The sequence below is a fragment of the Aegilops tauschii genome, chromosome 2, assembly GCF_002575655.3.
Source record: "Aegilops tauschii subsp. strangulata cultivar AL8/78 chromosome 2, Aet v6.0, whole genome shotgun sequence".
In the NCBI taxonomy this organism is placed as follows: domain Eukaryota; kingdom Viridiplantae; phylum Streptophyta; class Magnoliopsida; order Poales; family Poaceae; genus Aegilops; species Aegilops tauschii.
Genome location: NC_053036.3, coordinates 1,906,327 through 1,921,873, shown reverse-complemented (window position 1 = coordinate 1,921,873; position 15,547 = coordinate 1,906,327). Strand labels below are relative to the sequence as shown.

The window sequence follows — 15,547 nt, the reverse complement described above, 5'->3', positions numbered from 1 at the left end:
GAATAGAACGATTTTTTTTTTTTTTTTGCGGTGATCTCGAATAGAACAATTAAAAGATGTGGTGGGTGGCAAAGAGCATCTCTTTACAATCCCTTATAATTTGGCATATTTCATCATTATTTCTTACTAGAATTTAGCATGTATCTTAAGATGTCCATGTCAATAATGATGATTTTAAGTAATATTTTACATCGTTATTTCTTACTAGAATTTAGCATATTTGAATGATATATTTCATATTATGGTGTAATTATAATGCATTTTCTGTCTTAAAAGTCAAGTTATATCAACAAAGGGGGATTACTTACCTACTTCTGGAATTCTAGACATGACAAAGCAACCATAGAGATAACGATAATTCGAAGCCTCAAAACAAAACATACATTTTTGGAGAATTAGTCTGAGATATATGAGGAATATTAGAGCAAAGAAATGCCAGAGGGGGCCCACCCCTAGGCGTGCCCCTGCCCTTGTGTTCTCCTCGTGGCTCATCTCCTGATGCCCCTTTGCCATAAAATCCCATTTACCCTAGAAAAGATCACAGAAAAAGTTTCGGGACTTTCCACCACCGTCTGCAAGGCGGCACATGGACGGAGCACTTTTGCTCTCTGGCGGAGTGATTCCACCAGAGAAACATTCCCCTGGGAGGGGGAAATCAAAATCTTCATGATCATCAACACTCCAATCATCGTGGGGGTCATCATCTTCATCAACATCTTCGCCAGCATCGTCTCATCTCAAAACCCCAGTTCATCTCTTGTGCTTAATCTTTGTATCAAACCTCAGATTGATACCGGGGTGCTAGTAGTGTTGATTATATCTTGTAGTTGATACTAGTTGGCTTAATTTGTTAGGATATTGTTATTTTCATATTGTTAAACATATATTTATACCCACACATCATGATCAATATGATGAATTGTGAGTAGTTCCGTAAGTTCTTGAAGTCATGAGAGAGATCATGTTACTAGTAAGCATGTGAAGTTGATCATCATTCAATGTTTTGATATTATGTTGTGTTATTCTTCCTCTAGTGGTGTCATGTGAACGTCGACTACATGAAACTTCACCATCTGTGGGCCTAGTAGAAGGTATCGTGGAATTAGTTTGTAGATGATGGGTTGTGGTAGTGATATTACAAATCTAAACACCAGTTTATGAATTGTTCCGTGAGGGGTTATTTTGGACTCACATGTATAATTACATGGTTAGATTTATCTTACTTACTTCTTATGTATATTTGTGTATGTTTGCATGGAGGGTATAATCATAAGTAGGTATTTATTCAAGTTAGGACAGTACCTTAGCTCCGTTCCACCGACATAACACTTATCAAGAAATTGAACATTAAAACAATGAATCATGGTGAAAGTAACTTGGCGATATTCTCGTGTGCCCTCAAGAGCGTTTTAATCACTATAAGAAGTATCACTGGCTTGTCCTTCCCACAACTAAAGATTGAGCCACTTGCTCCACCTTGCTATTTTTTACTTGTTATTTGTTAACAATTATCTTGCAATCAAACTATTTTACCAAAACTATGAAAAGTGCATATCAATTTCTTCCGCTCCTTGTTGGAGTCGACACTCTTCTCTACCGAAAGGACTACAATCGATCAACTATACATGTGGGTCATCACAACGCCACACTCAAACCCATTAAGGGAGAAAGAAAGGGCCAATGCTGAGCTGTGTGCCAAGTGGTGCTCACTGGTTGGCTACCGTCAGAATCTTTTTTTTCTTCTTCTTTTAGATGGAGGTGAGGTTTTTTTTGAGATTTTTTTCTTTTTAAGATGAAGGTGAGGTTGTTTTTTTCCTAAGATGGAGGTGAGGACCCACATATTCATTTAGATGAAAACGGGCGTACAGCTTGCCAAGTGGCACTTGCTGGTTGGCTCAAGACAGAGATGAATATCCACGTATTTTTTTAAGATGGAAAAGGGTGCACAACTTTTTTTTCAAGCGGCGCCACAGATTCATGACCCAACCGCTAGTTACAATGATGTGGTGGTGCTTTACAAATACAAGATTGAGCGGCGACTTGTATATATTCGTACTTGCACTGAGGGAATATATTGATTCATCCACGTAGATTATGTACAATAGATGTGAACTTCGTGAATGAGCCAACAGTTTACAACAGTCTAGATTATTTAGGGCCAGTTATTTTGGGCAATTCTCCCAGAATTGACCCCCTCCACAGCTTCTTCCAGAATTGCCACTTCATCTTTTTTTACAATTCCTAGCTAGTTAAGGTCTAATTAGCTAGGAATTGTAAAAAAAAATTGGAGTGGCAATTCAGGAAGAAGCTGGGGAGGGGGTCAATTCTCGGAGAATTGCCCAAAAGAACTGGCCCTTAACCGTTGGAGCAGGGATGCAAGTGGGAGCCTGCCAACACTCGCATGCAAGTACATTAAAAATCAATTTAATGCAACTTTTCATTTCAAATGAAAACTACTCTCTTCGTTTCAAAATATAAGTCTTTCAGAGTAGGGCGTTTCGGTGCCCAGGCTCATCTGCACCCAGTTAGAAAAAAATCATAAACAATTCAAACAAAATTCAAAAACTTCCAATTTTTTGTGCGGTAGACAATTTTATGTGTGAGGCCCGTTCCAAATTTCAAGTCATTTGGACATCTGAGAAGCTCTCAGCAAACAAGAAAAATCAGGCAAAAACAGTACATGAACAGTAAACAATTGTACAGACCCCAATTTATCTTTTTTACTGAGAGCTCCTCAGATGTCCAAATGATTTGAAAATTGAAGCGGACCTCACGCATCAAATTGTCTACCGCACAAAAAAAATTAGAAATATTTGAATTTTTCTAGTATTTTTTTTATTTTTTTCGTGAGCGTGGGTGCAGAGATGGATTTTCGTTTCACTGTAGACTATATACGAATGTATATAGACATAGTTTAGAGTGTATATTCATTCATTTTGCTCCGTGTGTACTCTATATTGGCATCTCTAAAGAGTTATATTTAGGAATGGAGGGAGTACAATGGAATCTTCATAACATCACGTTAATTATGTACTAATTGAGGTAACTTGCATCTAGATGATTTCCCTTGTCAACTAACATGCACATATTCTCTAATCAAGTTCATGCATGTGACACAACCCTGTTTGTCATCTGCGAACGAAGCTGCCTCAAAATAAATTCAGATCAAACTTTGGGCCCGCCCAAGGCAATGTTTATTTCTGGTGGGCCAAGGTGAAATAATTTCTTAGAGCAAGCATAATAAGGGGACATGTGTCAGAAAGTTTTTTGTGTGCTTTTTTTTCGAAAAGAGGGGACATCCCTCGGCCTCTGCATCGAGTGATACACACAGCCTTTTATTTAGGTGATGACAGTGATTTTACCTTTTTCATGTAGCTCGCATTTAAATGTATTTCATCACGAAATCTTACATACATGTTGGATACATCCATGTGAACAAGTAGGTTGTTTTTCATAATTTTTTAAACATTGAAATACAAAATTCATTTTTTTAAGGGCTCACTCCAGCCCGAGCACAAAATGGTGTCATCGACATAATCATGCTATATATAGTAATTGTTACATCAGATTTTTGATGAGCTGGAGAAGAGTGAAGATGAAAAGTAAGAGCCGTAGGCTTTAGATTTACAGTGAGCTGCGGCCTGCAGCATTTGCTAGATCAAACATTGTGAAAGGATGAGGCGGGCCAAGTATTATTGCAGATGATGTGGCAATGAGACGACAGAGCCCGCAACCCACTCTATTATTAACCATGCTTTAGCCTACTGACAGCGAAATCAACTAATAATAATAAAATTTTCTTTGGTTGCTTTATATATGTACCAAGAGGCACCAGCAACAAGCAACCCATTCATCTCAGATCTTCAGTACATCCCACCTCGGTGATTTCTTCCCAGCTTGGATCCCTAACCAAGTGCTTATCTCAAAGGTCAGTGCACTTGATAGACTGCTTAATTATTTTCAGATACACATTCCTTGTGCATATATATGGATGAAGAAGAGACTACTCTATAGGCAGTCAAGTCAACTGATGACAAATATCTCCTTGTTTTGCAAAGGTGTTCCTCTTCCTAGCATGGATCGCAGATCAAGTGTTCCTGTTCAAGGTCAGTGCCCTTGAGACGCTTGTTTCCAGATACAGCTTCCTTGTACATACTTAGTCTGATGCTGTTCAATAAGTTCCTTGCTTCGGTCAACTAGAAGTTACACTTGCTCACAGCAGTACCTTGTTCTATTTTCAGGAAAGGCCACTGGAGATATAACTCTAGAAACCTTACCCAAGGAGCTTACATTAGACTTTTTGAAGAAAATTACAAATGACTTCTCCACTGATTATATCAAAGGTTCTGGTGCATTCGGGACAATTTATAAGGTATGATTTTGCCACAACAGTTCCTGTCTTTTCAGAGGTTGATATATAAATTGAAGTTGCTTATATAACCAGAAATCCTATATGGCTTCCATATCTTGACACCGAGCAGTGGTAAGGTTGATGAAAGCTTGTGTATATTAGTTTTTGTGTGTGTGGGATTTTTAGTTTGTTCCTTTCCTTTCCTCCACTGTGGAGATAAGCTCGTCCTGGATCACCAAAACGACTCATACAAAGTCAGCTGCGAGCACTCTGAGATGGGGATGTTGTGACGCCCTGGAAAACTCCCTCCTGCCGACGGAGGTTTTCAGGGAAGTAGTGGAAGTTTGGCAGTGCTGAGCGAATCATCTTAGGCGAGCCGCAGTGAACAAATCCAAAGTCACCTTGCTTGGATCTGTATGTCCTCTGCTGAGCTCGCCATGACCGGATCGAAGACAGTCGAGAAGTTTGGATGTGTGGAATGGGAGCTCGGAGAACCCAAACGGGACAGTGGAAATTTCACTTCCTCCTTACGGGTTCATATGGCGCAGATTTATTTTACGTTGTCAATTTGACCAACCAAATATACATTCACTATCCATAAAACGGAAATTACTAATGATATAACTTTACTTGCAGTTGAACTCATTTTTATAGCAATAAACCAAAAGTTTGTTCATTAATTTGTTGCCCTAGTAGTATGTGTAGTTCTTAAAACAGGGACAGAGGAAGGAGTATGCAACATGGGTTGTCTTTGAGCTCGTCCACGGCATGCCAGAGTCTACCAGAGAGGAATGATCTAGGATGGGAAGCTCGGCGAAAATTATAATAGGACAGCCTTTTTGACATACACAACGGCAGACACCAGGTGCACGTCAGTCGAGGTTTCGAAAGAAACCATAGGGAAAAGAGAGAGTTTATGTCCAATAATTCTACACCAACGAACGAGTTACGGAATAAATAAGTTTCCCACACAAATCTACCCCCCCCCCCCCCCCCCCCCCCCATTGAATTTTAGGGGGGTGGACCCCTCCTTTCCCCTACTCCCAATCACAATTCGACAACTGGCTAATCACTTAAAAAGTTACGTAACTTTCTTCGTAGGTGTAGTCTTGCTCTTTTATGTCATGCATCTGTGGTTTGTGCTCGGAACCAAAACGCCGAATATGTTTTGTGTGACGACAGGGATGATGGCGGGGTGGTTGCTGTGTTCTGGTTCCTCTCAATCTGGCCCCCAAACACGAGAATGGAGCAGCGGCTTGTTTTAGCGATAGCCACGTCCGTTCACGTGATGTTGATTTGTGTTCCTGGGCATGGGCTGGCCGAGATCTTGCCGGTAGATTATTTTTCTTTCATGGGCATAGGGTGCCGGTAGAATCTTCGTGGCAGCACATGCAAAAAGTTTGTCTCACTGCCCGCTCCCTCGTGAACAGCGTATGAATTTTCTAACGAGAAAGTTTTATTTTGAACTGTACAGAGAATCCTCTTAATTTACACGTCTAAAGAGCAATTCAGAAAAAGAATTTTCTAAAGAGCGATATAACAAATACAGCACCATACAGCACGATACAGCCCCATGTAACGAAACCGACTTTATATGTACTCGGCTGCCGTTTTGAATGTTCGGAAAAGGGGTAGTCTTTTCTTTTTGACAATCCGAAAAGTGGTAGTCGTCTTTGACATCAATGTACTCTTTTATTGCAAGGTGATCACCATACCATCGTATGTATGTCGTACATCTGTCACAAAAATTTGTGGGGTTACAATATATGCCTTTTTGAATATTCAGAAAAGTGGTCGGGTCTCTGTTCTGGCATTAGTTACTGTATATATGCATAACAACATTATATGGCACAAATCTTCATACGATCTGGACCATCCAGATTCCGGGAGCATCTGAGCTCGGGACCAAAACCCCTAATATACAATACTTTTGTGTGAGACAGGGGATTCTGGGTGATGGCGAAGTGATTGCTGTGCAGAGACTCGAAGAAAACTCACCTGTGCCACGTGAAAAAATATTTACAAATGAGGTTAAAAATATTATGGTGCTCGAACATAAAAATATTGTGAAGTTGATTGCATACTGCCGTGAGACACAAAATGCATTGGTGCAGAGCAATGGAACAAACATAATTGCGGAGATCACCGAAACATTACTCTGCTATGAATACTTACCCAAGGGGAGCCTTCACCAGAATCTTTTTGGTATGCCATATGCTTCACTATTCAAGCTATAATTTATAATTAATTTTGTTCTTACTTTTTACATGGTTTGGTTTTTTAATATTTTCTGAAAGTTGATCTAGTTTTCGTGGTGGAATAGCATGCAACACAAAAAGAGAACACCACAATATCAATTAACATGGCCCATCTAACCTCCTCCTTTCACACGGGAGGTAAGAGTGAGTATATAATAGATCTGAGCCACGATTTAATAAAGTAGTGGGTCTGAGTAACAAAAAATGACATCTGGGCAAAGGGGGCATTGGAACCCGGTGTTTGAAGTAAAAGAAAACAGATTCTTATAGCTTGAAAATTTCTAATTTTTCTGTACATGCATGTATAGCAGTGCAATGTAACGAGACAAGATTTCACCAATATAGGTGATTGCATATGAGAAATACTTTTGGGCCAAAAGTTTGTCTTTTTTGTGCAGCATACTACACAATGTATTATTTTATGGAATTTTGCATGTACTTACGCCACATGCTTGCGTATTCGTCTAAAATAAATCAATTTTTTTCAAAAGTTTTGAGCACTTGTTTTGAAGTGGTTAAACAAACGTGCTCCAATTCCCCCATGTTCCGAAAGTCCGCTTTAATCTGAGTAACTCTTACCTGCTTACCTCCCATGTGAAAAGAGGAGGTAAGAGAGATCATGTAAAAATAACCTCACGACACTGTTTTGATGGAGGATTTTCACTTACAAGATCTTATTTGTCGCTATTATTCGAAGAAAAAAGTATTATTTGAATCATTATATTAAAATAATACTAAAATCCTATGTTCCTTAGGTGAATCAAGTAGCATTGATTGGGACACACGCTTTGGTATAATAAAAGGGATTTGTGAAGGTATACTTTTTCTACATACCTTGCCTAATCCCATTCTCCATTTGGGTCTGACGCCTCAAAATATATTGCTGGACAACAACATGGCACCGAAAATTTCGGAGTTTGGCTTTTCCAGAATATTTGGGGCAGAAAAAACCCGAACAAACACACAAAGTGATGTGGGATCTATGTAAGCTACCCTGTAATTTTTATGATATATATAAGCTACCTTGTTTCTCTAATATAATCTAAAAATAAAAAATTTCACATCTCCAATAATGCTAATTTAGTTGCTGATGTTAATGTATTAGTGGATACATGGCTCCGGAGTATCTGTATAATGGTGAAATATCAGCCCGCTCAGACATATATAGTTTAGGCCTAATCATAATGGAGATCTGCACGAGAGAGAAGAATAGTTCCAGCATCGACCAGAAGCATGCAAGGAAATATATTGATGGAGTAAGAATAAATATCAGATCATTATTGCAAAACTTATAATTGAGATTATTCTAATAAAGTTAATTTGCTTACACTCACACATGCTAAGGAGGGTAATTTCTAAATTTATGCAGGTAAAAGATAATTGGATCCGAATAGATCAAATAATGTCCAAATATAAAGATTTAGAAGAAAATTGTTTCGAACAAATAGAAGGGTGCATCAAGATTGCTCTACAATGTGTGGAGATTGATGGTGAGAAGAGACCTTCCATAGAAGAAATTCTCAATAGTCTCAGTAAGCTACCAGATAGCTAGAAGGTACGGAATTTCCTCTTGAGAAAATTCAATTTCATTTAATTGCAAAGGAAATTTTTTCTGGGCCAACCATGTAAGACAAGTTGCTATACTTGGATAGATTAACAAGTGCCTAAGTACAACACGGTCGATTGGAAATGCCCCAGCCATGTTCATTTTTTAAGTTCTAAGAATGAATTACATTTATTCATGAGTTGTTAGAACACAATTAAACAATATTGCAAATATATAACGGACACTCATGAAGAAAAGGTGTTTCCATTACCCAAATTTCCATATTTTTCTACTTGAACCAAGAAATGTATGTAAGACTGTTTACAACATAGTTGAAGCCAATAGACCAATTCTAATTGGAACATTATGAATAGTCATGAAAATTCTTAGGACTTCCAGAAAGCGAGTTATTACATACAAATAAATTGTCCTATCTATAATATAGAAATTACCCAAGAAAAAAACTTCCTTAGTAGTTTAGAGCACGCTATTTGAATGGCTCACGTGGTATATTGCAACACCCATCTCTGGAAAAAACTTCCTTAGTAGTTTACAACACCTTGTTTGCTAACATATCCATATGCAAAGTGTCTACTACATATATGAATTTTATCCATTCCCCAAATGTCATCAATTTTCTTCTGGATTTTTCATTTTTCTATCTGCTAGATAAAGTGATCATTATGTTAAAACTGATATTACTCAAAACATCAACTTGGATGCATGCCTATGCATAGATATCTTGTGCTTTATTGGGTTCACCCTTCACACCTTCAAGTCAATAGAAAGTTCAAGAAATAATGAAGGTATTTCAATAAAATAGTGCACACAATATGTGCAAACTAAAAGAGATTAAATTTTGTAGTTAATCCATGCATTAAAAAGTTGATCCAACACATCTTGTGACAGTAAGAAAAATAGACCATAATAAATTATTTTATGTTGGCGCGTATGGATACCCATTTTAATAGAGATATGATACGACACACCCTAGACTTATCACCAGCCTGGGTGTCTATGGTTTCCCGAGTTTTGCGTCCCACTATGCCATACTAGGCACTCGGAAAGGACAAAGATCCTGATGATTTCTTTACAAATTCATTGGTTGTGGGATATGTGGGTCTCATAACTGTAGGATCGCCTGATCGCATCGGATCCCTCGGAGATTGGAATGGACCTACTTACATAGGAGTGACTATATACGGGCAGTACCGACTTCTGCTAAAGATAGAACACACACACGGGAGCTCATTTCCGTACCCTAGTTCATTACATAGGAAAACACTAGTGTAATCCTCCATTATTCAATATGATTGTCAATAGAGATATGTAGGTAGGACATAGGGCTGTTACCCATGGAGGGGCCTGAACATAGGTAAAATCATGATGCCAACATAAACTTACGTGATCACTTTGGGAGCCACCCCTTCTCTTCTTTCTTCCATGACAAACCTAAGATCATAAGATCGGTAGACCATTATTCGTTGGCATTGTAGACATGGAACAAAGGGTAAATTTCAAATAGTAAACATAACTTATCAACCATTTCGTAAGTAGGCCGAATTAGCAAGGATTTTCTTAATATGTGACCTACTCGCATTCTAATTATCACGCGTTATGACACTAGTGCATATATGCTTTCGAGAAACTATGTGGGATGAGACCATGGTACATAGTTGAAAAGGACAACCATATGAGTGTAGCACTGATTACATCGATCTGGTTTGGATTGTAGTAAATGGCCATCTAACTTAGAGACCTTAGTTTATTGAACAAGGAAGTTGTGGTGTAGATAGGGGGCATTTCTTGCAATCCTACGTTGTCGCTTAATGACCTCATTCCCAAACTAATGCACTGCAATATTAGCTTGTGCAGACACATAGACGGAAATACTAATGGTTGTAAACAATAAGAGAATATAGGCATGAGCAGCGGTTTCACCTCCAGCTATGCACTTGTGCTTAGGATCATAAATTAGAAAATAAATTAATAATTGCTTTGTAACTAGATAGGTGTGTGATGCCTGTTTGTGAGCCCACGACAAACTGTTGTCGAATGGAGGATTGAATCATCCAAGCTTGGTCCTAACCCATCTCAAGGGTTTACCTTGGTTGTTAAAATATTATTAGATGAACACAATTGCATTTAGTGATAGCATCAATTTTTTCACCCTGTGGATTTTTTTTGGCTACCGTACTAGCCTTACTGTCATTGGTGTTCTGTATAACCCTCGATTCTCCCTTGTGTGTTGCATCTCCTTGTATCGATCATCGACGCATCGGGTACCGATGAGTCCTAGGATCGAGGACGATACCAGAGAAAATCATTGTATAATTATAAATATATAAAGGAAAACCTACTATCAATCCCATAGGTGTACGTAAATGGGGATTTCGAGGTTGTGCCCTGGTACTGAGCCACAGAGATTACTTATACTTCGCAATAGAAAAACAAAAAAGAGATAATGTCGATGGGTTTACTCAAAGATGAATGATTAACCATCTTACAATGGCATGGGATCTGGATTACAAGAATTGATTGGGATATGGAGATGATGACTATGGTGGCTATGGCAGAGATGATGGAGTTTGCAAAGAGAGAGGTATCCTCCTTCTCCTTTATATAGTGCAAAGGTGCGAAATGGGGTTTTAGGGAAGATTTGATGTGAATTGGACTTCAATCACAATATGAAAGAATATTTTGTTGACGCCATGGAGCCGGCGGCAGGTGGTATGACCGTTGTATGAGTGGTTGCGTCCTCTCCTAGTTTGTACACATCCAATAGATCATATCCACGTATGTTTGGGCCTTTGTTCCTCGTGTGTACTATGATGGTTCACATGCAAGGACGGTTCACATGCGAAACATATTGCATATTGAGCGGTATACAAACGAGCTAGAGCTAGACGACACCATCACAGTTGCATGGCATCCTTTCTGCTCGATCATGGCAGAGCGACGGTATCCGTTTCACCATCTTCTAACTAGTTCCAATGATGAGAGAAATAGTATGGTATAGATAGATCTAATTTTCTTCAAAATGCAACATTTCCCCCTTCTTATGTGGTGTTTTTTTTTGCATAAAATTCCTAGAGAAGTGGTTGGTTAGTGGGAAGTCCACAACTCTGTTATTCTACCAGTCAGAGGTAGAGTACAAGTGTGGGAAGGATAGACAGATCTACCAGAACTCTGGGTGGAAGGAATTCGTCACTGGGACCTGTCTTCAGCTATGCCATTATGATGCTCCACTTCCTTACGGTGGTGAATTGTAACATGATGATTGTCGTCAATGTACTTTACTTTTTCTCCTACGAACAAATGCATGTACACTCAAGACTATATGCTTGTGGAATGTGTGTGATGACCTTCATGAATGTTTGAAATTTATTTATTTTAGTCCATATTTGCCGCTCGAAGATGCTTCACTTACAAAGCAATGTACACTGCAACTTTTTTGAGATTGGGTGAAAAATTTAAAACAGCCTCAGGAGGTCGTGTAATTTCCCTACAAAAATTCATTTTTTTCGACCACACTTAGATTTTTTAAACTAAAATTCGAGAAATGGGAAATTTGTGATTTAGATGTCTCATCCACCTCCCCCCTCCCCCCACCCACCCCACCTCCAGCCAAAAAAAATATATCCGTTTTCAACGTAAATGTAGCTTAAACTTCAATTATGCACCAAAAAACTCCAGAAATTCATTTGATGCCTTCAAAATGGAAAATTAGTTCTGAAAAATGTGTGCATTTTACATTACACGTTTGCTGCTATGATCCCCTCAGAATAGGTTTGGAGCAATTCACTGCAATATTTCGGGAATTCTACACACATGGTACCTCAAACAGTTAGTTCAAAAAATAGGAAGCGGAAAGTAAAAGATGAGATGATGGGACATAAGGGTAAATCACTGTCCAATTGTGTAATACTAACGTGTATTCCAATTTCCGAGCTAAAAAAGTGAAGATAATGTGACGTGCCATTCAAATATCATACTGCCCCTGAACTATCAAACTAAATATTTTTTGTCGAAGTAAAAGTTATTCCTGTAGTGCTAGATCCAAATTGGTTCAGCAGACAAACTGACGAGGCTCCATGTTCGATTGAAGTGATGGCTCAGCTAAATTAAATTTGCTTGAGATCCCCAAGTCTACCCGAAGGTCTTTGGATAATTAAGCATCCAATGTTGTTTAGCAATGTCCAAATGACCTGTTTCATGTCTTGCCATGCTCTAATCACTCCTTAAGCATATGGTGTTAATGCCCAATGGGTCGTCAGCTGTTCAATATATCCATTTGCATGGTTGTGAAACTATTCTCGACTTAAACTTTGAGAGTGCGGTGCTAGTATGCGATTCTGGGAGGATACTTGGCTCGGAGAGACATCCCTAGCCATTCAATACCCGTCTTTGTATCGTATTGTTCACCGACGTGAGGTGTTCGTTGCAACGGTATTTCAATCTATCCTCCTTAATATTCAGTTCAGAAGGGCGCTAGTGGGCAATCGTTGGGAAGAATGGCTCCGTCTAGTAAGTAGACTGATGGAGGTTCAGCTTTCTCAACAACCCGATGAATTACGCTGGAAGCTTACTAGGTCTGGAGTATTTTCAGTTAAATCAATGTATGTTGATGTTATCAATTCAAGCTCGATTCCTAGTTCCAAACATGTTTGGGCTGTCAAAGTTCCTTTGAAAATCAAAGTGTTTATGTGGTTTGTCCATAAACAAGTTATTTTAACCAAGGACAACTTGACAAAGCGTAATAGGACAGGACCTACTAGGTGTAGTTTCTGTGATCGGGATGAGACGATCAAACACTTTTTTCTTGATTGCCCGCTAGCCAAAGTTTTATGGCGGACGGTCCATATTGCTTTTAATAATACTTCACCGAATTCTGTCAACACGTTATTTGCAACGTGGCTTAACGGGATAGAGCCCGATTTAGTGAGACATATTCGCGTAGGAGTCTGCGCCTTGTTGTGGGCTCTCTGGAATTACAGAAATGATTTGGTTTTTAACAGGACAACGCGCATTCATTTTTTGTAGGTTATTTTTCGAGCCACGGCGTTGATCCGTTCGTGGTCGCTACTCACTCCGATGGAGGCCAGGGAGCGTTTGGTTACTGGATCTATCCGCTGGGAGATGGTAGCTCGGGGTATCTTTAACCGGTTTGGATGGCGGTCATGTAATAGGATAGGCAATTAGTTTACCTATCTCTCTTTTTGCCAGCCGGTTGTGGTGTCCTTTATTTGGCTAGTCTGTCTTCTAGCCTTTTTGGCTCTATGTGAGCTTTTTTTTTTATTTTTATTTGAAGACTTTAAGACCTTGTTGGAACCTATTTATTTGTTTAATAAGAGGGCCGTATGCATCATTCTGATGCAGAGGCCGGGGAGTCCCCCATTTTCGAAAAAAAGAAAAAAAAACATTGAGAGTGGACCTACAAAACTCCGACTGCTGATCTCTACTATCAGTTTACGAGTATATAGATGAAAGTTTCTCGATGGGCCTGTACATTTTTATGCGAGGAGAAAAAATTCCGGTAGACATTGAGAGTGGACCTACAAAACTCGGACTGCTGATCTCTACTATCAGTTTACGAGTATATAGATGAAAGTTTCTCGATGGGCCTATACATTTTTATGCGAGGAGAAAAAATTCCGCTAGCTGCTCACAACATAGACACAAAATGCAGTTCGTAATAATTTAAGCCGCATTTCAAAGAAGACTACGTGAAGCTCAAATGTGCTCAGAGTCATAACAAATTAACTTGGACGGCTGAATAGTTTATAGAGTACCACCATAGACAATGTTTTGTCAAGTGGGCAGATCACAACAAAATAACTTGGATGTGTCAACTATACCCAGAAGACACAAGGTATGCTGTACTAGTATACCCACTAGAGTCCTCGATTACATCACACCATTTTTTTAATATTATCACTAGTACAGAAAAGCCTAGCTATGGCGTGCCCAAAACAGTCATGCTGGTGTGTACACACGACGCCACAAATATGGCGCGAGTGAAAATATCTAGTGGTGGCATTGGCACACACGTCAGCAGTATTGTGAGTACTGATGGCGTGCCACGTGTCTAATGCCAGCAATATATTCGTGCTAATTAAATATATATACCCAACAATTAGTGTATATGCAGCCATTTAAACTTCTAGTGATAACTTCAAATCCAAAAACAGTAGTATACTAGGTAGCTACAAGCAACAGTGATCAACTTCGACAATATTTCCGAACTACCTACATATGCTTTACATCTCTCTATGAAGAATGATCTTCATCTCACGCAACTTGTTCCTGTTGCTCTCTCCCTCCTTTCTGTAATGGAGTTTGGGTCTTCAATTGCACCCTCTGATCCTTCATGATTCGTATCTCCTTCTTCAGAGAATCAAACTAAGTGACCAGTTTGTCCTTCTGGTTGATGAGCTTCAGTTTCTTATGGTTGTAATCCGAGTTCTCGTCGATGATCTGGTCCCTCTCATTCCCCAGGGAGTTATTCAACTCACTACTAGGGAAAAGCCTAGCAGTAGCGCGAGTTTTTGGCCTATCAGTAGCGTGGGGTGCCACGCTACTGATACAGCGCTACAGCTAAAGGTTAGCATTAGCGCGGGCTTACACACGCTACTGCTATATGTACTTAGTAGTAGAGCGTTCTGTAGGAAGCGCTACTAGTAAGTACTAGCAGCGCGCCTTTGTGCCCGCGCTACTACTATTATTGTGTATTCTATTTCTTTTTCTTTTTATGCCGTATTCATACACCATTATACAAGTTTTCATACAGTAGCAATTTAGAGATTGTTTTTACATCATAATCATCATATCATCATCATCATCATATCATTAACAACTTATCATCATCATACATCATTGTCATATAACAACTCCTCATGATCATCATTGTCATATAACAACTCCTCATTGTCATATAACAACTCCTCATGATCATCATCATCAACTCAAGCTAACACATTGTAGCACATAATAACACATTGTACCTAGGACCTACTCCTCTTTTACTACTACCTTCTCTTAGGTAAAATAGCATAAAACAAGATAGGCCCCGACTCTCCATTATGGAGAATGAAGATTATCCTGTCTCCAATTCTTGCGCTTCGCAAAATGTTGCTTCCAAGTAGCTCCCTACGAGTGACCATACATTTTTTTTCAAATCTTTGATTGTCATGTGTTCATCGGCTTTAGAAATTCGGTATGAACAGCTGTGATGCGTAGGATGACCTAGCCGTAAGTTCATAACATCAAGGCGAGCTTTCGGAAACATCAGATGAGGCACACAATCATTCGGGATTTTCTGTTGAAAAACATTGTAATAACTTCGTAGTTAGTAATGTAGTTGAGTTTTAGAAGAATTTATGCAAAAGATGT

At 39.1% G+C, this 15,547-nt stretch overlaps 1 protein-coding gene across 3 annotated transcripts; it reads left to right on the top strand.

Annotated features, from left to right (window-relative positions):
- Positions 1 to 3,792: 3,792 nt before the first annotated feature.
- LOC109776670 (cysteine-rich receptor-like protein kinase 25) lies at positions 3,793 to 11,604 on the top strand. 3 transcript variants are annotated; one of them, XM_020335334.4, is made up of 9 exons: positions 3,793 to 3,928; positions 4,059 to 4,106; positions 4,242 to 4,372; positions 6,295 to 6,381; positions 6,466 to 6,556; positions 7,365 to 7,593; positions 7,715 to 7,865; positions 7,979 to 8,164; positions 11,249 to 11,600. In XM_020335334.4, the coding sequence occupies exons 2-8, from the start codon at positions 4,076 to 4,078 to the stop codon at positions 8,159 to 8,161; spliced, it is 903 nt and encodes a 300-aa protein (XP_020190923.1). In that variant the 5' UTR covers positions 3,793 to 3,928; positions 4,059 to 4,075; the 3' UTR covers positions 8,162 to 8,164; positions 11,249 to 11,600. The 3 variants fall into 3 exon arrangements, with proteins under 3 accessions (XP_020190923.1, XP_020190922.1, XP_020190921.1); XM_020335333.4 differs by having other exon boundaries at positions 6,295 to 6,556; positions 11,254 to 11,604; XM_020335332.4 differs by having other exon boundaries at positions 6,295 to 6,556; positions 11,249 to 11,599.
- Positions 11,605 to 15,547: the final 3,943 nt, after the last annotated feature.

Excerpts from the sequence above, each read along its gene's own strand:
- LOC109776670 (XM_020335333.4), top strand. The coding sequence starts at position 4,076 with ATGGATCGCAGATCAAGTGTTCCTGTTCAAG. Across the intron at positions 4,107-4,241 it reads ATCAAGTGTTCCTGTTCAAG|GAAAGGCCACTGGAGATATA; the intron begins GTCAGTGCCCTT and ends TTCTATTTTCAG. Across the intron at positions 7,594-7,714 it reads CAAAGTGATGTGGGATCTAT|TGGATACATGGCTCCGGAGT; the intron begins GTAAGCTACCCT and ends TTAATGTATTAG.